This window comes from Canis lupus, chromosome 2 (assembly GCF_011100685.1).
Source record: "Canis lupus familiaris isolate Mischka breed German Shepherd chromosome 2, alternate assembly UU_Cfam_GSD_1.0, whole genome shotgun sequence".
NCBI classification, from domain to species: Eukaryota; Metazoa; Chordata; class Mammalia; order Carnivora; family Canidae; genus Canis; species Canis lupus.
The window spans coordinates 78886598-78914350 of NC_049223.1; the positions used below are offsets into that span (position 1 = coordinate 78886598).

Consider the following 27753-nt stretch of genomic DNA (forward strand, 5'->3'; position numbering starts at 1 on the left):
CCCTGGCACCAGGGGGTTGCCAGAGGAGCCCCTCAAAGGCTGCTGTTCTCCAGAGGCTCCTAGTCGTGAACTGATAGTTTAAATTCCAAAATGTTATGTATTTGGAAGACTTTCTTCTTTTAAGATTTTATTTACTTATTCACGAGAGACAGAGAGAGAGGCAGACATATAGAGGGAGAAGCAGGCTTCCCACAGAGCCTGATGGGGGACTCGATCCCAGCACCCCGAGATCATGACCTGAGCCAAAGGCAGACACTCAACCACTGAGCCACCCAGGTGATTTCCAGACATCCTGGAAGACTTTCTTGTAGTTCTGTAGTTCTTAACCTGAAGCCTGTAGATCCTTAGGCGGGCTACAGATGAGCTTCAGGGAGACTGAGCTTTTGAAATTATATGCATATATTGTGTGTATAGTTTTTTTCCATTTGGGGAAAGGTCCACAGATTCTCAAAGGAGTCTAGGCCCCAAATGGCAAGATCCCTGTTTTTGAGGTTGTAATTTGTTGTGTTTTCCTTTTTCTTTATATAGGCACCAGGGATTTGGGGTACTCTCAGTAATACTGGCAAACCATGCTGTCAAGCTGTTAACCTCTCTCTTTCAAGACCTTCAAGTGGAAGCTCTGCACAAGGTGAGGGATTGTTGTCAGGGGATGAGCCTACTGACTGCTGGCTTCACTTCTAGGTAGGCTACCTTGAGCCATCTGATCCTGTTGTTACCTCCTGCTCTGCTAGAACATTAATTCTCTTTTGCCATGGTTACCTTCAGGCCTGGGAGACAGATGGTCCCCCTGCAGTCCTGAACATTATGGCCCAGAGCACCTCCATCCAGAGGATCCAACGGCTGATTGACTCAGTCCCACTGACGAACCTGCTGTTGACATTACTCTCAACCTCCTACAGAAAGGTAGGTGGCATAACACCACTGATAATTTGGAACATTTATATAATCCTTTCAAAATGAATAAGATTGTATACTGTGACCTTTATAAACTCAAATTTCGTGGTAAAGGTTTTGAAAACGAGTGGAATTCTTGAATGAGTCTACACTTTGTGTCTGTTATTGTCAGCGTTGTGATACATATAGCTGTGAGGTGCTTTGTGACAGGTGTCATGCTGATTCAGAAACTTAGAGGCTACTCTGGAAAGACTCCTGTTTCAATTCTTGTCTGTAGCTTTGGGTTTGGAGTGCATTGGGATAAAGGGATCCGAGCTCGGAAAGGAGGACACTGTTAGGAGGATTTCTTGGATTTAGAGGAAAGGAAAAGACACAGAGAAAATGTCTCATATGGTGAGTGAGGTGAAGCAGGGTGGCATCTTGTCTGTCATTGTCAGTTACGGAAGCTGCTATTTTCCTAGGCCTGTGTCCTGCAACGTCAGAGGAAGGGCTCCATGAGCAGCGATGCCAGCGCCTCGACTGACTCAAACACTTACTATGAGGATGATTTCAGCAGCACGGAGGAGGACAGCAGCCAAGGTAGAGGCCTCTTTTCGGTGTCCCGGGAGGCAGGCAGCAGAGAGCAACAGGAGCTCCCTTGCGTGGATTCTGTTAGTGTCCTGTTGCCGTCTTCACCTGCCTAGCATGGATCCTGATTTTCTGGGTCCTCGAAGGGGCATATTGTTGAAGAGTAGGTTGAGCTGTTGAAGACTGAGTGATAGAAACTTCTCCCAGTGATACCCAGATTGCTTTTCAGCCCTTCCCCTCCAAGATCAGGATCCATCTCAGTTCCTGCTGCTGTTTGTGTTGACCCAGCTGGTGAACTTTGAACTTTGTTCTGAGCTTCCCAGTGAAACTCCAGAGCTTGTGTGTGAGGGGTTTGCTCCAGCTATTGTCATGGATGTGTGGCTTGGGGAGGCATAGGGAGAGGAACTCCAGACTCCGTGGCAGTGAACAACAGGGCAAAACAAGCATTCCCTCCTTTCTTGGTTGGGAGAGAGATGGAGTAAGACAAATCGCTCAGGTTCTTTATGATCAGATTTTTTCTTTTATAATCAGGTGGGAGCCATGTATAGTATTGTGAAAGGTGCATCTGTTAATTTGGGCTTTACAATTGATAGATAAAAATTTGTTTTTCAAAATGTTTGACTTCTTGCCAGTAAAGTGAGGTTGTTCCTGTTTCTTCATTGGCTCCTTTATAAAAAAAAAAAATACTAGTTTTATTGATGTATAGGTTACATGCAGTGAAATGCTCCTGTTTTGTGTGTACATTTAGATGAGCATTGACAAATTTGTGCAACATGTAACTATCACCTGAAATCAAGATAACCCTTTGTTCCTTTTTTTTCTTTTTCCTTGTGTTTCTTTTGATGTAGACACTTCCATAAAACAGATGTACTAAAACTTTTTTTAAAAATGTGTTATTTTTATTACTTATCTCTTTCTTCAGATGATGACAGTGAGCCTATTTTGGGGCAGTGGTTTGAGGAGACCATCTCTCCCAGTAAAGAGAAAGTGGCACCTCCGCCTCCTCCCCCGCCACCTCCGCTAGAGAGTTCTCCTCGAGTTAAAAGCCCCAGTAAACAGGCTCCCGGTGAAAAGGGCAACATTTTGGCTAGTCGCAAAGATCCTGAGTTGGTAAGAGTGGATTTTTGAGGTTAAGGGAAAGGAGAGATGGGGAGTTGTGAAAAGTAGATCGTTTGAACTAAAACATTTTGTAGGTTGGGTCAACTGTAATATTTAAAGATATTTTTGGGTGTCTGGATGGCTCAGTCAGTTGAGCCTCTGCCTTCAGCTCAGGTCATGATCCAGGGTACTGGAATTGCACCCTTCATTGGGCTCCCTGCTCAGTGGGGAGTCTGTTTCTCCCTCTCCCACCACTCCCCCTGCCCCGCCCTGCATTAGTATTCTGTCTTGCTCACTCTGTGCTTGTGTGCGTGCACTCTTTCTCTCAAGTAAATTAAAAAAAAAAAATCTTTAAAGATATTTTTACTTAGGACTTAAGCGTACAAATTGTGTTTGATTAAATAATTTGTACTCTTGATATTGTTTCTCTGATTGAGGGTTAGTAACATAGCCTTTGGAGTTAGAAGTGAGTTTGAATCCTGCTTTTACTGGCCATTTTACTTACCATTTACTGGCTCTAAACTTTGGACAAGAATCTAAACCTCTCCAAGACTCATTGTTGTCTTTTGTCATATGGGAATGATTGTACCTGCTTTGAGGGGTGTTGTGAAGAATTAAGGAGCCCCTAGTATAGGTGTGGTACATCTTAAGTGCTTGCTAATTATTTATTCAAACAGTATTTCTAGATGACGTATTATCAGCACTGTTCTAAAGCTGTATCAGGAAACAAATCAGATATAGACCTTACTTTCATACAGTACAGCTTATTCTAGTCAAGATTGTGGGCATAAAACATTTACACCATAATTCAGTATCATTTTGAGAAAGAAGGAAGGAGCTGGGAATTCCATGTGTGTATAATGATCAGACTTCAGAATTCCTTATTTCAATAGTGTCCTTGAGCTGAACAAATGCAGGACCTTAGGGGAATGACAGAAAAAAGTCTGTCTAGAAGTCTCAGTTTTCACAGTGTTTTCTGAAGTCTTTTGTGTTCAACAGGTGCCATTTCATGTAACTGGTAGAATTATGATGGGAAAGACTGTTGTAATTAAACTTCATTCCACTGTAGGTGATTTAAAATCTGACACTAATTCATTGAGTTTGTTGCATCAGATCTGTAGGCATTTTTTTTTTTTTTTTTTTTTTTTTTTTTAGATTTTATTTATTTATTCATGAGAGACACAGAGAGAGACAGAGACACAGGCAGAGGGAGAAGCAGGCTCCCTGCAGGGAGCCTGATGTGGGTCTCAATCTCAGGACCCCAGGAGCCAAAGGCAGTCTCAACCATTGAGCCACCCAGGTGTCCCATTTTGATGTGTTTTATTTTTATTTGTATTCAAGATTTGGAAGTACTTTGGGCTTATGACCCTGACGTAAGATTCTTGCTGTTCTTTTTAGTTCTTAGGTCTGGCTTCCAACATTTTGAACTTCATCACTTCTTCCATGCTGAACTCACGGAACAATTTTATCCGAAACTACCTGAGTGTGTCTCTTTCAGAACACCATATGGCCACCCTGGCCAGCATCATTAAGGAGGTGGACAAAGATGGACTCAAGGGTCAGTAGACAGGATCAAGGCTTGGTTGATGTTTTCTCCAGTGGAGTTTGGCTGTTGGCAGGGCAGTATGATGATGTATCAAGAGGCTGCTTGAGTAATCAGCGTCCTTATTGCCTTTAAGGTTCATCAGATGAAGAATTTGCTGCTGCTCTCTATCACTTCAACCACTCTCTGGTAACTTCTGACCTTCAGTCACCCAACCTGCAGGTTTGTGTGCACTGTGACCTTTGGCCATGCGCTGTGTCTGCTTCCAGTAGGCTGTAGTATTCAGTTGGGAAGAAACACAGTTTGTTGTAGAAACCCCCAACTGGAAAGAGTTTGAGACATTATGCTAATGTGTCTCACTGCCCCATTCAGATTATTTCAAAAAAGAGAAAATGTGTCCTTTATCCCCAAGTCATTCAGTAAGCTTAAAGTGAAAGGAAAACTACAAAAATAGCTCCTAATTACTGTCCTAGTAGACAGGTGGACAAAATAGACAAGAGGGCAGGAAAATATAAATGGCCAATAAATGTAGAAAATGCTTAATTTCATTAGTAATCTAAGAAATACACGTTGGACATGTGTTCTTTTTGAAGAGTCAAATTACAGAAGGTAGTTGCTCTCAGATACATGCCTGCTTGCAAACTCACCACCAAAATAAAGTGTAGGATCTTGATTGTGACCTTCTAAATCTTAGGGTTTTTCCTCTCTATTAGTTTCATATATATGTTTATTTTTACATATATACTCCTTAAATTTTACAATTATTTGATTGTTTTCAGCTTTATGGTAACTGATACCATGCTCTATATGATCTTGTTAGGCTTTCTTATTTTAGCTAATATTATTTGACACCATATTGCCAAGATTCGTCTATACTATTGCTAACTCTGTAGTTCTTGTTTTGACTACTACATGCTATGCCATTGTGTTTGTGACTATGCCAATTATTCATCTCCCCTCTGCTCCCACTGATGGATCTTTTGATTGTGTCAGGGTTTGTTACTACTCCAAGTATTACTGTGATCTTGTATGTGTCCCCTGAGATAACAAGGGGTTCTCTTGGGCAGGTAAGTGGGAGTAGAATTGACAAGATACAGAGTAGGTGACTGTAAGCAAGTAATACTGGACTGCTCTCTAAAGTAGCAGCACGGTGGGGCACCTGGCTGGCTCAGTCAATAGAGTATTCCACTCTTAATCTGGGTTGTGAGTTTGAGCCCCATGTTGGGTATAGAGATTACTTTAAAAGAAAAAAAAAAGTAGCTGTACCAAGTTTTATCATCACCAGCAATGTGTCAGGTTTGTGGATTCACTTTCTCTCCCAACATTTGACAGTGTGGTGGTTGTTTTTTTTCTAAGCCCGATGTGGTGATTGAGCTTATGACCATGAGATCAAGAACTGAGCTGAGATTAAGAGTCGCACACTTAACCGACTGAACCACCCAGGTGCCCCGACAGTGTTGTATTTTGATAATTTTTTGAACATGGTCAGACTTCGTCAGTCTTTTAGTGTGCATAAAGATCCTTGGGGAATTTGTTTAATAAATGCAGATTCCTATTTGCAGCTATCCCTCACCTCCCCAGAAGAATTAAATTTGTAGATCTCTCCAATATTTTGTCCTAAGATTGTTTTGAAAAGTTTTGTTACTCTTGAGATTATTTCAGTGGATTTCTCAGAATCAGGAGACAATTTAAGGATTTGCTCTTGCCCCCAAAGAGATAGGATCTAGGAAGCTATTTTAAAAGGTTAAACTTAATTCTTACCATCCCATAGTCTTTGAGAAATTCTTGAAAATTTATTTCATTGTTTAAAAAGATAATTACAAAACCTATTTATACATACCTACTGTTAGATGAAAAAAATTCTTTTGGGGATGCCTGGGTGATGGCAGTCAGTTGAGCATCTATCTGAGTCTTGGTTTTGGCTCAGGTTGTGATCCACATTCAGTGTGGAGTCTGCTTGAGATACTGTCTCCCTCTCCCTCCCCATTGCTTGTGCTGTCTCTATCTCTAAAATCAATCAGTCAATCAATATTTATTTATTTATTTCGTGGGAAAGGAAATATAACTTGAGTGGTAAAGTTGTTGACCTAAGATGAAGAGAAGAAAATGCTTCAATTAGTATATGGCTTGCAGCACCTTCCCAGACTGTATAGGGTCAGGATATCCTGCCAAAGTTATCAGCTCCTTGCTGAAATCTAAGTTTACTTAGAGAAGTTTCAAAGTTCATAGACTTGGCCTTTTCCTGCTTAAACTTGTCCAAATAATGGGGGAAGAAATATTTTCCTGTAGAGAATAGGAGTTCATAGGATTCCTGTAATGATGTGCCCTCTTAGCATTAAAAAAAAATAATTCTAGACCTTGTGTGGACATGTAGCTTGGCTGCCCATATCACTGACTTTATGCAGAGCAAATTATCAAACTTAGTCTTCATTTTATTTCCAAACATGGGACTTTAAATTCTTCCCCCAAATTTCATTGCTATGATGAAAAAAAAGTGAAGGATATTTAGTGTAATTATTTGCTATTGATGATTGTTTCTTTGGAATCCTGTACAATGTTCTTTTTTTTTAGGAGAGTGTGTGTTTGTGTGCACACACGTGCGCGTGCATGTGTGCACACAAGGTGGGGGGGGCAGACAATGGGAAAGGTAGAGAATGTTAAGCAACCTTCACACCAACGTGGAACCCAACATGTGGCTCAGTCTCATGACCCTGAGATCATGAGTTGAGCTGAAACCAAGAGTCCTACACTTAACTTGACTGATTCACCCAGCTGCTCCATGTACAAAGTTATTTACTCAAGGTGTCTAACTTGCAAGATGCACATAGTGTCCTTTAAGGGAAGTTCATGGAATGGAGTCCGGTCTATGAAAGTAAACAAATATAAATTACATCATAAAAGTTGTCTTCATTTGTCAGGGTAATAAAAAGCTTGTTCTGAGTTAGTAAGACCAGTAGGCTTTCCCTACTTAATAGAAGAAACCTATTTAAGATGACTTACAAACATCTTGGGAAGCGGACTTTCTGCTGAAAGGCCATGTGCTTGGTTGGCATGGGCTCTGTTTTCTTTCAAATTTGTTTAATAACACAGTCTACTAAGATGATTTGTGTCTTCTGAAGCCAAATGAGAAAGCAGGCTTTGTCTGGTTTTCTGTTGGCATTCTGCTCTATTGGCCATTGGTGATTAACTCAAACTCTAGCCCCAGTTGGTGGAGCTGAAAGTTCTAGCCCTTTAATCATGTGGTTGGTTCCCCTGGCGACCATCCCCCATCCTGAAGCTGTCTAGGGGCCTCATTATCATAAATACAGGTATTATTGAAGAGCTTATTATGAATGCCATACACGTTCTCACCCCTGTCAGGAAATGACAGCTTTAAGACCTCTGTTCCAGGAATGGGACAAAGACCAAATATGTATTTCTTCTTTTATCGTATCACAGGGAGTTAGTATTTAATGGGTATAGAATTTGAATTGGGAAAAATAAAAAAAAGTGCTGGAGATGGATAGTAATGATGTTTGCACAGTGTTTATGTACTTAATGCCACAGAACTTTCCACTTAAAAATGATTAAAGTGATAAATTTTATGTTACATTATTTTATCACAAAAAAAGTAAAATCTATCTGGCACATAGTAATAGTGTCTACTAAACATTAGCTGCTATCTGTATTTATTGTTATCATTTAGTATTAAGATTATTATATTCGTCTTATATTTATTACTATTACATGTAGAATTACAATAACTTAATATTACACAGTGATCTCGGTTCAACTCATTCGTTCACTGAGCATTCATTGAGCACCTACTATGTGCCAGGTAACATTGTAGACACTGAAGAAATCCAGATGGCTTGAATTAGTGTGGGATCATGAGAAAGGGGAGATACAGTATTGATAAAGGACCCATGGTAGAGATCATAGTAAATTATTTGAATGGGATAAAGGACATGGATAGGAAGTAGTCTAAGATCTTGCCTGGCTTTTCAACCCAAATGAGACCAGAAGCGTGCTGTTGTCTTTCATAGAAAGGGAACATCAACAAGGAGAGTTGGTTTGGTGATAGAAGGAGCCGTATTGAGTGTTCAGGGAGCTCACTCTCCTAGGTTTGAGTCAGCTTGGGTTCTGTTTACTCATGGATCACTTATTTACTGCACGTTTGCTCAGAATGATCCTCTGGGTTCTTGAGCTATGTGAGGTACATTGTGCTATTTTCTTTGTGTTATGAAAAACAAGCAGTGTTTGCTTACCCCAAACAACTTTCTTGTAGTCACTTGTGGTTGGCCAGCCTGGAAACCACTGTGTGGTAGAGCTTGAGTGCGAGGCTTTCGTTTCATGAAGGAGTAAGCTAAAGGCAGTGAACGGTGGCATAACCCATGTGATTGCATGGCTTCGGTCTAATGAGAAAAGCAATTCGTGTATTTGTGTATACTGGAATTTTTTTTTTTAAAGATTTTAGTTATTTATTCATAAGAGACACAGAGAGAGAGGCAGAGACACAGGCAGAGGGAGAAACAGGCTCCATGCAGGGAGCCGGACATGGGACTGGATCCCAGGCCTCCAGGATCACACCCTGGGCTGAAGGCGGTGCTAAACCTCTGAGCCATCTGGGCTGCCCGGGAATTTTTTTTTTTTAAGATTTTATTTATTTATTCATGACAGACACACACACAAGACAGAGGCAGAGACACAGGCAGAAGGAGACGCAGGCTCCATGCAGGGAGCCGGACATGGGACTGGATCCCAGGCCTCCAGGATCACACCCTGGGCTGAAGGCGGTGCTAAACCTCTGAGCCATCTGGGCTGCCTGGGAATTTTTTTTTTTAAGATTTTATTTATTTATTCATGACAGACACACACACAAGACAGAGGCAGAGACACAGGCAGAGGGAGAAGCAGGCTCCATGCAGGGAGCCTGACGTGGGACTCCATCCTAGGTCTCCAGGATCACACCCTATGCTGAAGGTGGTGCTAAAACGCTGGGCCACCAGGGCTGCCCTGTATACTGGAATTAATATATAAGAGTTTTATATAGAAGTTTTATCAGTGTTTTTAGTTAAAATAAGGAGTTCCCACTACTGCTGTTAAAAAATTATTTTTAAAGGATTTTATTTATTCATGAGAGACACAGAGAGACAGAGACACAGGCAGAGGGAGAAGCAGGCTCCCTGCAGGAAGTCTGGTGCAGGACTCGATCCCCAGTCTGGGGATCACTTCCTGGCAAAGGCAGACATTCAACTGCTGAGCCACCCAGGCGTCCCAGAAAAAATAATTTTAAAGAGGATGACATTTTGAGGCACCAGTGGGATGAAAACATCTAGAAAGTAGTTGGAAATGTGAGTCTGAAATTCAGGGCTTAAAAAATTATAATTGAAAACGAAGCTTTGAGAATTGTCCACTAAGAGGTGGTTGTTTCAAGTAATGAGAACAGTAAGATGAGTGGGGGATGGCCCTAGTGGGGAGGGCAGAGGCAGAGAGCCCAGTAGTGATTAAAGGCACGGGTCAGCACAGGGTGCCTGGAGGGCAGGTGGGAACACTTCAGGCCAGGCCTTTGTGGGTGTGCTGTGACTCAGTTTTACTTAGGAAGCCAGTTCCTCTTACTCAGGGATAATGAATGTTGGAGTGGATTAGGAGAAAACCAGGTTCTGAGGAATGTTCACTCATTTCTTAGGGCTCTGAGGCCTGAAACAACAGATACAAAACAAAAAAACCCTCTTTTAAAAAAATATGACCTGGATAACAAATTCATGATTTCCATTTTTCCATGTTTCTGGATCCTATCTGTATAGTTGCAGTTTTACAATTAAAATCAGAACATTGATGCCTCTCTTTTTTTTTTTTTTACTTTTTCAAAGTTTACTATTTCAGATACCGTTTACCTTGGTCTTTATAGCTGCTACCGTTATGACTGCATGTTCCTTGATTTGAATACTTAGATGTTTTTTCTAAATTTTTTTTTATTATTACAGTAGTGTTACAGTATTTTATAGCTCAGACATATTAATTTTTTTGAATCATTTCCTTGAGTCAGGAATTGAGAAAAGTCTTTAAGACTGTGAGGAGCATAAATGATTAAGAATGAAGATTTTAGAGATAAGCCTGGCTTTGAATACTTGGGAATTTTGTGGCTTAGGTCATGTTCTTAAACCATTCTGAGCTCTATTTCCTTCGTCAGTAAAATGGAGCACATACCCACCTAACACTCTGACTCTGAGCATTTAGTGTGACAGTAGGTGTGCAGTGCTTAGCCTGTGATAACTGCCCAGTACGAGTCAACTACTCTTCATATCTGCAACATTTTGAATAATTATTTCCAAGTAGTGGGGTCCTCTGGGATGTTTTGTAAGAATATAATTTAATTTGACAGACTTAGGAATTTATCCTCCATCCCGAGGTAACTGTGATTTGTGTCTTCTGAAGCCAAGTGAGAAAGCAGGCCTTTGTCTGGTTTTCCATTGGCATCCTGCTTAGTTTGTGTGTGTGTTTGAAAAGATAAGTTGCAGCTTAGATAACTGAGCACAAGTCAAGCTCATTTGAAAGACACGCTACAACTGGAGGCAAAAACGACCCTGACTAATTCGGGGTGCCTTGACATCTAATAGGCAGACTCTCTGCTAATACTGTTGTAGAATACAAGTGGCAGGACCTCCCCACCTTGAGTGTTACTTGTAGTAGTATATGACTAGTTGTGAAAGAAAAACTGTCAGCCCATTTGGAAAATTATCCAGATTCTGCTTTCTCAGTGCATTTCTCCTTTTCCAGGACCCCACTTCTGACACTAACTATAGTTGTGAAAGGGGTTAGATTAGTACTTTTCCCTTTATAGTTTTGTTTGCTGAGCAAAATGACCTTTCTCCAAACCACATCTAAATCTGAATTTCTGCTCACTCTTTAAAATACTCTTCTTGCATTAAAGAGTAATATTTAGGGCTCCTGGGTAACCTTTGGCCTCATTCTCTTTTTTCTAACGGTCTCTTGTATGTCTTTCCTGGCAGAACACGCTGTTGCAGCAGCTGGGAGTAGCTCCTTTCTCTGAGGGCCCTTGGCCCTTGTACATTCACCCTCAAAGCCTCTCTGTGCTTTCACGCCTTTTGCTCATCTGGCAACATAAAGCCGGCACTCAGGGTGATCCCGATGTCCCTGAATGCCTGAAAGTTTGGGACAGGTAAGAGAACTCCAGGAGAAGCCCTGCAGAGAAGGATATGTACTTTTTAAAATTTGTTTGACCTCTTTGTAGTTAGCCTTGGGGATCTGAGACAGTGTCTGATAATAGAGTGTACAGTGGTGAGGGTGGAGGAGTAGGTTTCTGATGGTGTTGGGGGAAAATGCGCTGCTCAAGAAGCAGAAGTACCTAAACTATGGTCTGGAAACAAAATCACCCCTTAGCACATGGGGGATATGGTTGCAATTATGAGATAGAACCTGAATCCTGAACGTAACCAATTTTATCCTGACCTGATTTTTTGAAAGACAGGGAACGGGGAAGCCAACTCTGTGTTTGGTTGTTTTGCTTTCAACATGAAAACCACTCAGTGACTTGCAGTCTTTTTTGGACAACTTTTAAAGAATTTTTTTACTTGGGGGAAGCTCAGATTAATCGTCTAAATCCTCTTTAGATGGACCTATATTTGCCATTTTTGTTTACATGGTTAGGAGTCTTCAAAGCAGTTTGTTTTACTAAAAGGCTTTGCTTTTCTCTTCCCCATTCTATGATCAAATAGCTCTAATGCTGGATTTAAGAAATCATAAACCTCCTTGAATGCCAAAGACCCACTGTATTTTTCCTGGTGGATTCTTGCAAAAAGGCCAGGAGGTGGGGGAAGGGGGAGAGCATGGGGGATGGGGTGAGGGAAGCCCTTATTAAAACACAAATCTCTTCCCTAATAGCCAAAGGCAATGGAAACGGTTGGCTACATTCATTCCTTTTTTGCATAAAAGCTCTTTTGACAAGTTTTCTGAATAGTATAATTTCTTTTTTATTGCTTTTTAGTACATTGAGTTATTTTTGACTTATCACGCAGTGATAATAATCTATAGTGTAAACTCTAAAAATAAGCTGTAGAGTCAAATTATAGTGAAAAGTAATTGAACTGTTTCTAGTGTATAAAACTGTCCAGGTCTATCAACTCAAAAAAAAAAAAAAAGAAAAAAAAAAAGCCACCCTTTGGGGACTTACAGTTCTTTTCATGTTCAGAAATGGCAGAATGGGTGTTCACACTACTGCCAGTGTCAATGGAATATTTTTGGCTGAATTTACCTTTTTTGTAGCCAAGATTGAGTTAATAATCTTCTCTTAACATGTAGATTTTGTCTTCCTTGATTTGTTATCTTAATGCATGGTTTTAAAAACTGAACTCTTCCAGCACTTGACATTATAGCTTTTGGGGGATATTCTGAGGACTTTGACCAAACATGTTCATTTCCTCTGCGACAGATTTTTGTCGACAATGAAGCAGAATGCCCTGCAAGGGGTGGTGCCCAATGAGACGGAAGATTTGAATGTAGAACACCTACAGCTGCTCCTCCTCATTTTCCACAACTTCACTGAGAAGGGCCGGCGGGCCATACTGACCCTTTTTGTGCAGATCATCCAGGAATTGAGTGCCAACGTGGATGCGCAGGCGCGCTCCGTGCCTCTCATCCTGGCTCGCCTCCTTTTGATCTTTGATTATTTGCTTCATCAGTACTCCAAAGCACCTGTGTATCTGTTCGAGCAGGTACAGATTAATACATTGTTTTTGCTTTACTTGCTACTGTCAAGAGAGTTTTTCTTCTCAAGTTGCCATGATCCAAAGCAAAATGACCTGCTCACTTTAAGTTTTAGCCATTTGTTGTAGTAGGTATATGATTAACTTTAGAAGTACCATTGGACTTACTTATATCTGTGCGCTCATACTTTGTATTTAGCCACGATCAGTAAGTATAGGTTATTTGATTTGATACTTTTGTGAAAATTGGATTATGGGTTCTGTTCACAGGTGACCTTTGAATTACCTCACTTTAGCTGGTGTCCAGCTCAGTGTCCTGAGCATCTGCGCTCCATGAGTATTTGTTAGTGGTTGAATGATGGTTGGGCAGTAAGTTTTATGGATTAGTAAACTCTTTTGTTGTAGGGATCCAATGTGAGGATGGGAGGGCCAGTTAAGGATTATTCAGCATTTCCTAAAATGTTTGCTTGGTCAGTGTTCCCATTGTATGTCAGCAAAAAGATGCTCCCCAGAGAAGTCACAGAAAAATCTAAAACTTCATTTTGGTTTGTGAATTTCCCAAGCTTTAATATATTGATCAGTTATAACGCTTATAGTGAGATGTGGAATGTGGCTGTGTATCTTTCTTAATTTGAGTATTTGTGTTTTAAAAGGTGCAGCATAACTTGCTGAGTCCTCCTTTTGGGTGGGCAAATGGATCTCAGGACAGCAACAGCCGCCGGGTGACCACCCCTCTCTATCATGGGTTCAAAGAAGTAGAAGAGAACTGGTCTAAGCATTTTTCATCAGGTCAGAAAGAAGATTGTCAGCAAGAAACTGGCTCACTGGTTCTCACTGGGGGGATTGAATTTGGTGTTTAGAGATTACTTATTTATTTTATTATTATTATTTTTTAGTTTATTTATTTTTTTAGAGATTCCTTAAAATTCAGTCTATTCCATATAGGTGGCAAATACCAAGGGATTCAAAACATTTTTGGAAATTCACTGTCACATATCCCACATAAATTTAATTTAATTAATTTATTTTTAAAAGATTTTATTTATTCATGAGAGACAGAGAGGCAGAGACACAGGCCGAAGGAGAAATAGGGTCTATGCAAGGAGCCCGATGTGGGACTCGATCCCGGGACTCCAGGATCACACCCTGAGCAGAAGGCAAAAGCACAACTACTGAGCCACCCAGGCGTCCCTCCCACATTGATTTAAAAGCCAAAACCAAAAACAACATTGAGACATAATTAGGAATTCTTGTGTCTGCTCATAGAGTACAATATATGGATTCCTTCCACTCTGAGTAATTACATTTAGTTTTCCACAGGAATGTGGTTCTAACCCACAGGCTGAATTTCCTTTTGGGTCATGATGGGATACTGTCAGAAAATAATGGGAACTGTGACCTTTTCTGTGGTATTTCTCATGAAACACCATTCTTTTGATAAAGTACCTTTTGTGTTTATTTTTAGTGTGTATTTGCTCATCCTGAGGAATTGTTAGCTGTTAAATGTATTTTGTGGAAACTCTCATCAAGCCTATGTATGAATTTTCTGTGATTGGGAGCTCTTATTACTCAGTCCCTTTGATGTCGGGGAGATAACATATAAGGTTTTTTTTTTTTTAAGATTTTATTTATTCATGAGAGAGAGAGAGAGAGAGGGGCAGAGACACAGGCAGAGGGAGAAGCAGGCTCCATGCAGGGAGTCTGACATAGGACTTGATCCCAGGTCTCCAGGATCACATCCTGGGCTGAAGGTGGTACTAAATTGCTGAGCCACCCGGCTGCCCCAACATTTTAAGTTTTAATGTAGTTAGTCTAAGGACCCAATTTTGATGATTAATATGGTGATTGTAGGGCACCTCTGTTAGTTATCTTCTAGAGCAGTGGTTCTTAACTAGGTAGGGATGATTGGGCCTCATCCCCACAAAGGACCATTTGGCGAGATCTAGAGATCTGTTTGGTTGTCACCATGGGGAGGGTGCTAAACATCCTGTCTTGCACAGGGCTATAGAATTATCTGGCCCCGAATGTCAGTAGTGCCAAGATTGTGTTTTCAAGTGTCCAAAGTATTTTCCTAGTTTTTACATTTTATAGGTGCTAAACAGAGTTGAGATTGAGACCATTCTTTCAATGAGCCCATTGTTTTTTTAGATGCTGTTCCACAACCCAGATTCTACTGTGTCCTGTCCCCAGAAGCCTCAGAGGATGATTTGAACCGACTCGATTCTGTGGTACCAGGAATTTTAAAAGATTTTACTTATTTATTTGAGATAGAGAGAGCACACACGAATGGGGAGGAGCCAGAGTGAGAGGGAAAAGCAGGTGCTCTGCTGAGCAGGGAGCCCTTCTCGGGGCTCAATCCCAGGACCCCAAGATCCTGACCTGAGCTGAAGGTAGACGCTTCACCGACTAAGCCACCTAGGTGCCCCTGGTACCAGGAATTTTAAAACTCCATTTTACATGTGGGATCAGATGGTTTCCACCAAAATCAGTCTGTCAGGGAAAGAGGAAATGACTTGCTTTTTGTAATGAGGGAATTTGGCCTGTATTAGGATTTGAGCTTGTACTAGAAAGAAAATGTTATTTTGAGATTTATTTGCTGGGCTCCACTTTCACTGTGGGGGTTGTTCTTCCTGTATCTGTTAGTATCTTCATGTGCAGATAATTTTAATGGACAAAAATAGTTGCCTCGTTCTAACGCCTGCATTTGTGTGCTTCATAATAGCCCATAAACTGAGAGAAGTCCCTGAGTGGGCATCTTGCTGCAATGAGAAATTCTTATCAGTAATTTGAATGAGCTATTTTGCCAGTTGTGAGGTTAAATGATAATATACGAGTAATACACAGAATAATTCAAAAAATAAAAAATTATTTTTTTCCCCTCAATACTAGGCATGTGATGTTCTTTTCTCTAAGCTTGTCAAGTATGATGAGCTTTACACTGCACTGACTTGCCTGCTTGCAGCTGGGTCCCAGCTTGATACAGTCAGGAGGAAGGAAAACAAGAACGTAACAGCCTTGGTAAGACCATTGCAGCCTGGGATGATTTTAGAGAGTTTGCAATGTGTTTGATACTTGGGTAACAGTTCTGGGAATTTCTTTCTGGGATCTAATCAGTTCTTGAATTACCTATTTCCAGAACTGGCTGATATTTCAGTATTTCTAGGTAGTTTGAGTGGCTCTTTTTACTTTAGAGATACTTGAACCATTTTTGTCCTTTTTTTGTTACATTTAGGAAAATGTGACTTTGAGAGTTAAGGACTACTAAATATCATACCTTCAGTGAAGGGTGGTTGATATGTGACAGTGGAAGTCTCCCACTCATGCTTTTTCTATGGTCCCATTAATGTGTCTCTACCTCTAGAAGCCATAACAGCAGTTCAGGCCATAGAAAGGGGCACTTGATGATGGGGTTGCAGGGCAGAATGTCCTACTCTCTTTTGGTTACTTGCTAAATTTCTTGGGGAGCCAGAGTTGTCTTAAAACCATGATATTGGCCTGTGAGATGTGCACAGGTGGAGCAAATTATTTATATGTGTGTTTTACTATTTTCTGCATTATTAGCTATGTCTATTTTATAGACCTAACAGACCTATAGAACAGACTTGAGAGCCAGGTCTCAGTTGAAAATCAGGACTATACTGTCTACTTTAATTGTTGTATTTGGAACAGGTATTACTGTCAGGGAGTTTGTGACTCAATACCACAAGTGCTGCTGTGATTGTTCTTTTTGCTTCTTCTAGGAGGCCTGTGCCCTTCAGTATTACTTCTTGATACTGTGGAGGATCCTAGGGATTTTGCCGCCATCAAAGACTTACATGAACCAGCTGGCCATGAACTCACCTGAGATGAGTGAATGTGACATCCTACACACGCTGCGGTGGTCTTCCCGCCTCCGCATCAGCTCCTATGTCAACTGGATAAAGGTACCACACTGTCACATAGGGCTTGCTGCCGAGGGGTGGCCAAAGCCACTATGCTCTATACTTGTGGGAACTTGTCAATTTAAGGGTAATGAAAGCTTTAGACTCTGTGTATTAATCTCCTGAACATTTTTTCTTGCTGTCCAAATAGGATCACCTTATCAAACAGGGAATGAAGCCGGAACATGCTGGTTCTCTTCTAGACCTGGCATCCACCAAGTGCAGCTCGGTGAAATACGACGTCGAAATTGTAGAGGAATACTTTGCTCGACAGGTATGTTCATTTTGGGTTAATAACGACAGGATTTAGTTTCTGCCACAGCCTTTTGCCACAACTAATTAATGTCTTGGGTACTTTTAAAGATCTCATCATTCTGTAGCATCGACTGTACTACCATCTTGCAACTCCATGAAATTCCAAGTCTGCAGTCTATCTACACCCTTGACGCTGCCATCTCGAAGGTTCAGGTCTCCCTGGATGAGCATTTTTCCAAGATGGCCGCCGAGACCGATCCTCATAAGTCATCTGAGATCACCAAGAACCTGCTTCCAGCCACACTACAACTCATTGACACCTATGCATCATTCACTAGGTGTGATGGGCTGCCTGCCCACAGATGTTGGAAATGGGGAATTTAGATCCTTGGGTTGTTTACTTTCTTTAGAAGCCTGAAAATTCTTCAAATTGAACATAGTGGTTCTAGGACCATTCACTGTGCAGATCCTTAAGGACTCAGAATCTTAACTTTTTTGTTTTTTTTTTTCTTTTTGTCAACTTGGTTTTTTTTTTTTTTGTCTCGGTAAAATGTTTTTTTTCTCTAATATAAATGGGTGCCCAATGAGAGAGTTTTCAAATAGTTCAGGAAGAGTCAGAAGAAGTTTGATTTCTATAAATCTTTAAATATTTTCTAGCATTTAACTTGTAGGATACAAGGAAAGATCATGAAATATCCCCAAACATATCATTGCTGTTATTCACTAAGATGAAGCTTTAAATGCTCTTTAAATTTCATGGTAGGTAGTTAGAGAAAACACATTCTGTCATGAGTCTGTATTTTGAATTCCAGTCCTTTCTGAGATAATACATGTTGCAAATTGCACGTCCTATAGACTTGTTTTGCTTGATGTTTAAATACTGTGGAATCTACCTTCAGTATATAAAAATGAGGAGTTTATTCACGAAACAAGATTTCTGTGTTTTCTTGTAAGAAAAAACTGGCAAAACAGTCTGACTTCATGTGACATTAGTACAGCACCGTTGAGGAATGGCTACCCTGTGTAGCTGTTCTCCTGGGCCCTTTTATGCTCATTTACTTTATCTGGTCCTTATAGATTTCACTGTGCCGCTCCTGTTCTGTGGAGCTTTTATGCTAAAAGGGACTTGGATCATTATAAAGCTTAACTAATGCCTAAGTGTGAATATCTTGCAGTAAGTAGAGTTAGGACCATTGCTGGAGGTACCGTTCTTGATGATACTTGAGCAGTAGGCATGAATAGCAAATGGGGGTGCTTGCAGTGTGTCAAGTACTTTTCTAGGTGCCAAGGGGATCACAGTAGCAAAGCTGACCAAGTCACTGCCCTCTGAGAGCTTCTCGGCTCCAATCTGGCCCATTAGGCCAACTCTCTGTACTAAGCTAGTGATAAATGTTCCTGGCAATTAAGTTGGTTAAGTTCTGAGTAAATACAGTTGAATTAGTTTTGAAAAAGTATAGTACAGGGGCACCTGGGTGGCTCAGTCGGTTAAGCGTCTACCTTCAGCTCAGGTCATGATCCCGGGGTCCTGGGATCAAGTCTCATGTCAGGCTCCCTGCTCAGCAGGGTGTCTACCTTTTCTTTTCTCTCTGCTGCTCCCCCTGTTTTTGTTCTCTCGTGTGCTCTCTCTCAAATAAATGAATAAATAAATCTTAAAAAGTATAGTACAGCTGGCCCTTGAACACCGTGGGATTGGGGGAATGATGCCCTTGTGCATTTGAAAATGTGCATAAAACTTTCGACACCCCCAAAACATAACTACTGATAGCCTACTATTGACTGCATGGGGAAGTAAAAAGGGATTGAATAGGGCTGGAGTTAAGAGCAGAAGCTACCCTTTAAATTTATAGCCGTTTTGTCATTTTCCTGAATTATTGCAGTCATTGCGTTACTGAGAAGTTTGTTAGCGCATATTTTACATATATATGTATTATATGCTATATTCTTACAGTTAAGCTAGTGAAAAGAAAATGTTATTAGGAAAGTCATAAGGAAGACAATATGTTAATTGTGCTGTATTTGTATTTATTGACAAAAACCCATGTATAAGTGGACCTGCACAGTTAAAACTCCTGTTGTGCAAAGTATACTTCCTGAGAAGTATACTTCTCAGAGCTTTCGTTATATGCACTGCCAATCGTCCAAGACCAAGGAGAGGTGGGTAGGTAGTATTCACTGTTTGCCAGGCTCATTTGTCCTGGAAATTGTGTTTTGAGAACATTTCAAAGGATGGGATATTCTTTGGGAAAAAGCTACCCATTGGAATTATTATGAGATCACAGAGGCAGGTAATGTCAACTACAGTTAATAGATAGGAAACTGAGGTACTGGTGTTTCAATATGTCTAGGGCAGTTTCTTCTAACTATGATAGGAATAGATTCTTCAGCTTTCATGTATCCCCCTATTTTCTTTTTTTTTTTTTCAGAGCCTATTTGCTACAGAACTTTAATGAAGAAGGATCCACTGAAAAACCTTCCCAGGAGAAATTGCATGGTTTTGCTGCTGTTTTGGCTATTGGCTCTAGTAGGTGCAAGGCAAACACTCTGGGTAAGTGGATGTGCTTTTGAAATGCTATACTAGTAATAGGTCTAGTCCTGCCACTTCCATACCGGTCTACTGACATTTACCACTTCCTGGAACCTTTGTGAGTGTCAAAGGCTGACATAGGTTTATCTGTGTCAGTCCTCTCGGGAGCCTTACGAAGGATTACTTTCCCCTTTTACTCAGTAGGAAACTAAGTCTTAAAGAAGTTAATTTGCCTAAAGTCCTACATCTTGTAAGATGAGGCTGGAATCCAAACCAATGTCATTTGATTCTAAAGCATTAGCCTGTGTTGTTTTCCTTTTCATTTATAGAGATTGGGAAGATTAACGAGCTGCTGCTTTGTGCTGGCTAAACCCCCTTCCCGTGTTAGGAATGATCTAGTAAAAATGGAGGGTGGGGAAGCAAAGGGCTTCAGCAGTTAAGATAGTAGTTACCCTCTAAATTTATAGCTGTTTGTATTTTCTGCATTACAAGCTTTAAATGCCCTTTTAGTGTTCAGATAGGCACACTTTTGGAAATTAAATTCTCCTACTTCATAGAATGCTGTTCTTGATGTGCATTAAGAGTCCCTGCCCTCAGAGGCACCTGGGTGGTATAGTCGGTCAAGTGTCTGACTCTTGATTTCAGCTTAGGTCATGATCTCAGGGTCGTGGGGTCGAGACTGATGTCAAGGTCCCAACTCAGCAGGGAGTTGATGCTTGAGATTCTCTCCTTTGCACTCCTCGCCCCCCGACCCCTGCCGTGTCTCTCATTCTCTCTTTCTAAAATAAATAAATCTTAAAAAATAATAATCCTTTCCCTTAGATTCATCTTGAGGACAGAAGAGATCAAAGTGCTACCTGTTAGTAGAAGGTGTAGCAGATGCTGAGTAGCAGTTTTAGCCTGACTTGTAGTGACATGCCCCTGCCTTGCATCCTGTTTTCAGTTGTCATCTTTACTTGCAAGATTAGAAAGTGACTATGATAGGACGTGAAAACCTTATAATTGGCATTGTTAGCTATTAAGCAATTAGCTAGTTCTTGGATGCAGTACTGCTATTGAAAGATCCATCTAAGCAATCTTAGTAATGATGTTGACAGCTTGGGCAGTGGTGTATCTTTCTGCATTTGGGCTTGGCTTTAAAATACTATGTGTCATTCTTTCCATCTTGTGGTGAGTCCTTGTCCTTCCTGTTGCCTCCAGGTCCCACCCTCGTTCAGAATTTGCCATCCTGGGTCCAGGCTGTATGTGAATCCTGGAATAACATTAGCACCAATGAGTTTCCCAACATCGGATCCTGGGTGAGTGTCTCTTCTCAGAGTAGAAATGGGCACTAGCCATTCTTTGTTTTGTTCTTATTCCTTAGGCTGAAGCCAAGTGCCAAGAGGCTTGGTATGCCACAGGATATCTGCTATGGCTGAATTGATAATCACAGGCTCAGCTTAACCCAGGTGGTACCCAAGTGGCCATTTTGTTAAGCAATCTGTTATCATGTCACGGGACAACCACTTTATTACCAGGAGTCTCCTTTTCCTTGTCTGTTTAATCCTGAGATGTAAAAATTAATTGTATTACATGTAAGGTGCCTGACACAGTCTTCGGCCCCTGATTCTCAGTAAATGTGAACTGTTTTCATTTTCTTTTTAGGAAAATAATGTCATGAACCTGCTCGTTTTGTCATTGTTTTATAGGGTAGCTTTCACGTTCTGGAGGCTGTTTACTTGACCTTTGTGTATGCTTTGCTCAAATTGTCTCTATTAACAGATTATTCCCTTGTCACTGTTCTTTGGAAAAGCCAAGTACTATAATCTTGTTATCCCTGCTTTATAATTGTGACCTCTGTTTACATCACCCGGGGGGCTGTAGCAGAAGGATAATGAAGATATTTTGAGGGAGACCTGATACTTTGCAAAATACACATCCTTCTTAATTATTAGAGAGTGTAGTTTTAGTGTTAAATAGAATATATTTTAATTATTTGAAAACTGGCATTAGGTATCTTAACTCTTTAACCAAACTAACCTTTTAACTTCTTTTTTTTTTTTTAAGATTATTTATTTCTCTATTTATGAGAGACCCAGAGAGAGAGAGAAAGAGAGAGAGAGAGGCAGAGACACAGGCAGAGGGAGTAGCAGGCTCCATGCAGGGAGCCGATGTGGGACTTGATCCTGGGTCCCCAGGATCAGGCCCTGGGCTGAAGGCAGCGTTAAACTGCTGAGCCACCCAGGCTGCCCACCTTTTAACTTCTTTTTTAGAGGGGGAGAGGGGAGGGTGAGGGAGAGAGAATCTCAAGCAGACTCCCTGCTTAGCCTGGAGCCTAATGTCGGCCTCGATCCCATGACCTGAGCTGAAACCGAGTTGGATATTCACTGACTGAGTCACCTGGCACCTGAGACAGAACCTTTTTTTTTTTTTAATGTTTTATTTATTCATGAGAGACACAGAGAGAGGCAGAGACAAAGGCAGAGGCAGAAGCAGGCTCCCTCTGGGAGCCCGACGTGGGACTTGATCCCAGGACCCCAGGATCATGCCCTGAGCCAAAGGCTCAACCAATGAACCACCCAGGTGCCCTGAGAGAGAATCTTAAGCAGGCTTCATGGCCAGCATAGAACCTGAAATGGGACTTAATCTCAAGACCCTGAGATCAATACCTGAGCTGTAATCAGGAGTTGGAAACTTAACTCCCTGAGCCACCCAGGCACTCCTTAACTTTTTAAATTTTGAGTTACCTTTGGGATGCCTGAGTGGCTCAGTGGTTGGGTTCCCTGCATGGAGCCTGCTTCTCCCTCTTCCTGTGTCTCTGCCTCTTTCTCTGTGTGTCTTATGAATAAATAAATCTTAAAAAAAACTTTTTTTTTAGTACCTTTGAACTAAAATTTGTTAATTGTTTCCTTGGTTCACTCCACTTTCCTCCCCAGGATGAATAATAGTGTATACTGAGTAGAGCCATTGTCTAGAAACCTCAGTGAGGTCTTAGTTTATGCCAGTTGTTTTTTCCCCCATGTGAGAATTTTATCCTGGGTAGATGGTCTGTCCATTCATGTCGGTTTTGTTTCCTTTCAGCGCAATGCCTTTGCTAATGACACCATCCCTTCAGAGAGTTACATCAGTGCTGTGCAGGCTGCTCACTTGGGGACTCTTTGTGGGCAAAGTCTGCCTCTGGCTGCTTCCCTGAAGCACACCCTCCTCTCACTGGTCAGGCTGACTGGAGATCTTATTGTGTGAGTACCTACTATGGAGCCCTGTGTACTCTCTATGCCTGTTTTCTGTCATAGGTGAAGGACGATGGAGTTTATTATAATAATCCTTTTCTTGAATGCTTTTATAAGCAGAGAGAGTCTATTGTTTCAGAGTGGAGTGTGAGCATTTACCTAGAATGTGATGTGAAAAGTAGCAGAATACTTCCTTCCCTCTTGCAGGGAAGGCCATGCAGGCTTTAAATCCTATTGTAATTTGCTTTGTATTGGAATTTTAAGGTGGCAGTAATGTATTTCAAACCATGCATCTCCAGAATCCTCGTGAGTGTTAGATTCTGCTCTTGTGGGAACTGGGGCAAGCCAGTGCCTTTGTCTTCCAGTACACAGGTCATTGGTGAAGTCCTCTATCACATGGCCTTAAAAGTGACCCAGATTCCTGGAGTTCTACAAAAGTTGTCTGGGATGGGTTTCTAGCACTGGTTTCAGTTAATTTTCTTTTCTGAATATTATAAAATATATCTTCTATTTTTTTTTTAAGATTTTACTTATTATTCATGAGAAACACAGAGAGGGGAGAGAGAGAGGCAGAGGCACAGGCAAAGGGAGAAACAGGCTCTATGCAGGAAGCCCGACATGGGACTCGATCCCAGGTCTCCAGGATCACACCCTGGGCTCAAGGCGGCACTAAACCGCTGAGCCATCGGGGCTGCCCATATCTTCTATTGTTAATTGAACATTTTAATGAATGAGCTTTTTCCATGGAAATGATTTTTGTTTCTGCATAATGCAAAATGAAACTGAAGTCAAATGATTACACGTATATAAAAGATAAGTATCAAGGGAAAAAAGACTGGAATAAATGCCCTCCTTAGTAAATGATTGAATTGCCTTATCCTCGCTTTTGCAGCTTTCGGGGGGAGTATATTCACTAATAGGGTTCCCTTTTCTTTGCTGAAGTTGGTCCGATGAGATGAACCCGCCACAGGTAATTCGGACCCTGCTTCCCCTTCTTTTGGAATCAAGCACTGAGAGCGTTGCTGAGATCAGTAGCAACTCCCTGGAGCGCATCCTGGGTCCTGCCGAATCTGAGGAGTTCTTGGCTCGAGTATATGAGAAGCTGATCACTGGTTGTTACAACATTCTGGCCAATCATGCAGATCCCAATAGGTGAGCCTAATTGAGGGGGACATTCAGGCTCCTGAACCAACGCTGGCTTCTCTATGTCATTAGTTAATGGCTTATTGTGTTTTTTAGCAGAAAGTTCTATATCTGTGTGCATTTTATCTTCTTGTGGATGTGCACAAAAGGTTATTTGGAACCCACTTTTCTGATTGTTAGGAATTAACTTTGAGCAAATGGAAGGCTTAAATGGTTCACATCTGGAAACTTTAAGTTATTGAACAGATACTTATCAAGTATCATACTTGATGTAATGAACTGTACAGAGGAGTTTCATAGAATTTGTAACATTTCTGGAACTATACCTCTAAGATGGGTGTGGGGAATAGTTAGTCTCTCACCATTGTTTGACTTTGGTAGTTTAGGCCATAGTGATGTTGGTAAGCCTTTAGGACCAGTAGAGTAAGTTGTAGCTTGTCCCACAGAGAACTTCTTAAATGAAGGGTCCAAATATGGGCATTCTTGACTTCATTTTTGAGGACTCCAGAGTGTCTTGGGCTCTCTTTTTTTCCTTCCTTCCTTCCTTCCTTCCTTCCTTCCTTCCTTCCTTCCTTCCTTCCTTCCTTCCTTCCTCTCTCTCTTTCTCCTTCCTTCCTTCCTTCCTTCCTTCCTTCCTTCCTCTCTCTCTCTTTCTATAATATGAAACAGCAGTAATGATTCTTTGAACTCTTAGCCACTGACTGCATGCTTTATCTGAGATTTTAGGAACTTTTTTGTTTTGTTATAGTTTAATGTGTTAGACATGTACTGAGCTCCTGTGTAGCCAGGCTTTTATGCTAAGCTTTGGGAAAAAAAAAATGAATATTGCCATTAAGGGTCAGTCATAAACTTTGGATTTTTAAAAATAAATATAGGAAGATACTGAAACAGACCTTCATTCTGGTAGTAAATTTTTCTTTTTGATCCTCAGTGGACTGGATGAATCCATCTTGGAGGAATGTCTCCAGTATTTGGAAAAGCAGCTGGAAAGCAGCCAGGCTCGTAAAGCTATGGAGGAATTTTTCTCTGACAGGTTAGCCGTATTTTGTTTTACTCAGTGAGCATTTTTTGAATGCCTCCTGAAAGCATTAGGTATTTTTTTCTCGGGGAAAACTTAAGGCCTGCTTAGGTATTTGTACCATGGGGAGGACTTAGATTAATTGCTGACTCCTTCGGGTTATTGATGAGGGGTCTACCTCATGAATACCTGGTGTCGTTGATTGGCGAGTGACCAGCTACCCTTGGGGAGATGGCGTCATGAAGAAATGGAAGCGGATGCCTTTTTATGTGAGGCTTAATGTGATTCTCCCATTTTTTCCCTCTTCTGCCTCCCAGTGGAGAACTCGTGCAGATCATGATGGCAACAGCCAATGAGAACCTCTCTGCTAAATTTTGTAACCGAGTTCTGAAATTCTTCACCAAACTCTTCCAGCTGAGTGAGTGACAGCTTTTAGTAATCTTCTTATGGGAACTTTGATGTCCAGCTAATACTGTGCATATCTTCTGCCCGAGTATAACTACCGCATAACAAGTGCAGAGAATCCCTGCAAGGAACTTGAAAAGGAATTTGAAAACTTACTTGAAGCCTTCCTTCCCCCTTTCCTGGCTCCCAGTTGTTGCCTTCCCTCCTGTCCCTACCCTTCTTCACTGACCACCCTTCTTGGTCTGTCCCTAGCTGAGAAGAGCCCTAACCCGAGCCTTCTGCATCTCTGTGGCTCTCTGGCACAGCTGGCTTGTGTGGAGCCTACACGCCTCCAGGCCTGGCTCACCCGCATGACCGCATCACCCCCAAAAGACTCCGACCAACTGGATGTGATTCAGGAGAACCGGCAGCTGTTGCAGCTATTGACTACGTACATTGTTCGGGAAAACAGGTAGAACAAATACATTGGGTCATGTGTTCCTAAGAGCCCCAAGTGAACGTTGAGACCCATTTGTTGATTTCTTTCCTTCAGGCATTGGTCCTTAGCCTTTTGAGTGCTTCCAGAACTCTCCTCACTAGACTTAAGGAATCTAGTAGAGCTCCTTAATTTCTCCTGTGGAAAAGTTTTGAAGTGACTTGGCCTATCAGTTGTCACATGGGTGAATGTTTTGTGCTCTAATAGCTGAAGTCCAAAACTGGGTGCATATATATGGAGTAGGGAGGAAACGGGGGGGCAAGTCACATATTTAATGTTTAATTTTCAACATCCTTGTTTTGTTTTTTTAATTCTATTTATTTATTCATGAGAGACATAGAGGGAGAGAGGCAGAGACACAGGCAGAGGCAGAAGCAGGCTCCATGCAGGGAGTCTGACATGGGACTCGATCCCGGGTCTCCAGGATCATGCCCTGGGTTGAAGGTGGCACTAAACTGCTGAGCCACCCAGCCTGCCCAACGTCTGTTATTTTTATACATTTAAAAGTACAGTCAGATTCCTGTTGTGTATTTAATACTTTGCTATTTCTTTTCTACCAGCCAAGTTGGGGAAGGTGTGTGTGCTGTGCTGCTGGGTACCCTGATCCCCATGGCGACAGAGATGTTGGCCAACGGTGATGGGACTGGTTTCCCGGAACTCATGGTTGTGATGGCCACCCTGGCCAGTGCAGGTCAAGGTGCTGGCCATCTTCAGCTCCACAATGCTGCTGTGGACTGGCTGAGCAGATGGTAAGATGATGAAATTGGAGGAGCCCATTTATCGGTGCAGCACTGCTCTTAGAGAAAAGGGGGTTAATTTGTTGCAGGTTATTTTCTTTGTAGCTTGGAGTGAGTATAAAAGAACTTGAGTCTCCCTTTTTCTTGGAGATTGAGGGAGTGGCCTGTAACTGTTCACTTTAGATTCCACCTTCGTCCCATTCTTAGTAGGGTTTCTTGTTCATTATTCCTAAGAGAAGTCTTAGGGAAAGTGTGCCACGTGTTGGTGATCAGGCCAGAACACCCCAAACCTCAGTGCTTTCTCCGAATGACTATGCTTCCCAGCGTCACAAATTAAACCAGGATTCATGAAACTGGTTCCTTTTCTTTGATTCCTTAGATGATTTTTGTGTCTCTCCTGCCCCCCCCCCTTTTTTTCCTTTGGGACAGCAAGAAATACCTATCACAGAAGAACGTGGTTGAAAAACTGAATGCCAATGTGATGCATGGAAAGGTAAGCGAAATGCACCTTGACAGCAGTCAGGAAGTGATGAGTCTTCTTTGTGGTCATGTAGAAGACTCTCCTTTTGACTGGTTCCTGGTCCTAGCCAGCCTGCCCACAATTTCAAAGCCCTGGGGGTGTGTAACATGAACTACCTGCTCTCAGGCTTCTACTAGGTTATGAGGAATGATGAGGGGAGGGAAGGGGGAATACAAGACGATAGACAAAACATCCAACTGAATCCTTAAAACCTAGTAAATTCTTGCTATTTTTAGATTTTGTTATGTTGTGGAAAATTGTTCCCTGCTCCTGCATTGGAACTTTGTGCTCTGAGTATGTGTTTTAGGGGGTTACCTACTGCCTTCTCAGCTCTAGTCCACTTGCTAGTATTGTTTACTGCTGAGAAGAAGGGTTTTTAAACTGACAGAAATCTTGCATTCAGGCATTTTTCCTACTTGCCCTACCGTGAACTGGACATAAGTGGCTAAAAAGAGCTAACTGGCCTCTGAGACCTAGCACAGCACCGTTCATGTCTCCTTTCCTTTCTTTCATGTTTCTTCTCTCAGCTCTGAACTGTCAGAGTGCAAAGGGAAGGAACTTAGAAATCTGAGGCCTTGACGCCAGGTGCTGGGATTTTAGGCAAACCTAAGCTACTGGTAGTGGTTTGCTGGAAGACTTTTTGCTTGGTTTCTGAGGCTGTTCCTTTCTTATTGCATTAATTTAAAACCTGGTAATGTAAGTGTCTTTCACCAGTGGTTAAAAAAATACTGATGGTAGGA

At 41.5% G+C, this 27753-nt stretch overlaps 1 protein-coding gene across 5 annotated transcripts in view; it reads left to right on the top strand.

The window, feature by feature from the left end:
- UBR4 (ubiquitin protein ligase E3 component n-recognin 4) overlaps positions 1-27753 on the top strand; it is a 132444-nt gene that overhangs the window by 19106 nt on the left and 85585 nt on the right. For all 5 annotated transcript variants that reach the window (XM_038531798.1, XM_038531800.1, XM_038531802.1 and 2 more), the window contains exons 12-34: positions 529-628; positions 766-903; positions 1356-1473; positions 2384-2571; positions 3958-4117; positions 4239-4324; positions 11095-11264; positions 12534-12816; positions 13461-13596; positions 14956-15035; positions 15697-15825; positions 16548-16730; positions 16879-17001; positions 17091-17320; positions 19406-19527; positions 20707-20804; positions 22567-22724; positions 23658-23867; positions 24790-24891; positions 25194-25294; positions 25534-25732; positions 26317-26505; positions 26923-26986. In XM_038531798.1, the coding sequence (XP_038387726.1) occupies positions 529-628; positions 766-903; positions 1356-1473; positions 2384-2571; positions 3958-4117; positions 4239-4324; positions 11095-11264; positions 12534-12816; positions 13461-13596; positions 14956-15035; positions 15697-15825; positions 16548-16730; positions 16879-17001; positions 17091-17320; positions 19406-19527; positions 20707-20804; positions 22567-22724; positions 23658-23867; positions 24790-24891; positions 25194-25294; positions 25534-25732; positions 26317-26505; positions 26923-26986 (3367 nt within the window). The remainder of the gene's footprint in view (positions 1-528; positions 629-765; positions 904-1355; positions 1474-2383; positions 2572-3957; positions 4118-4238; positions 4325-11094; positions 11265-12533; positions 12817-13460; positions 13597-14955; positions 15036-15696; positions 15826-16547; positions 16731-16878; positions 17002-17090; positions 17321-19405; positions 19528-20706; positions 20805-22566; positions 22725-23657; positions 23868-24789; positions 24892-25193; positions 25295-25533; positions 25733-26316; positions 26506-26922; positions 26987-27753) is intronic.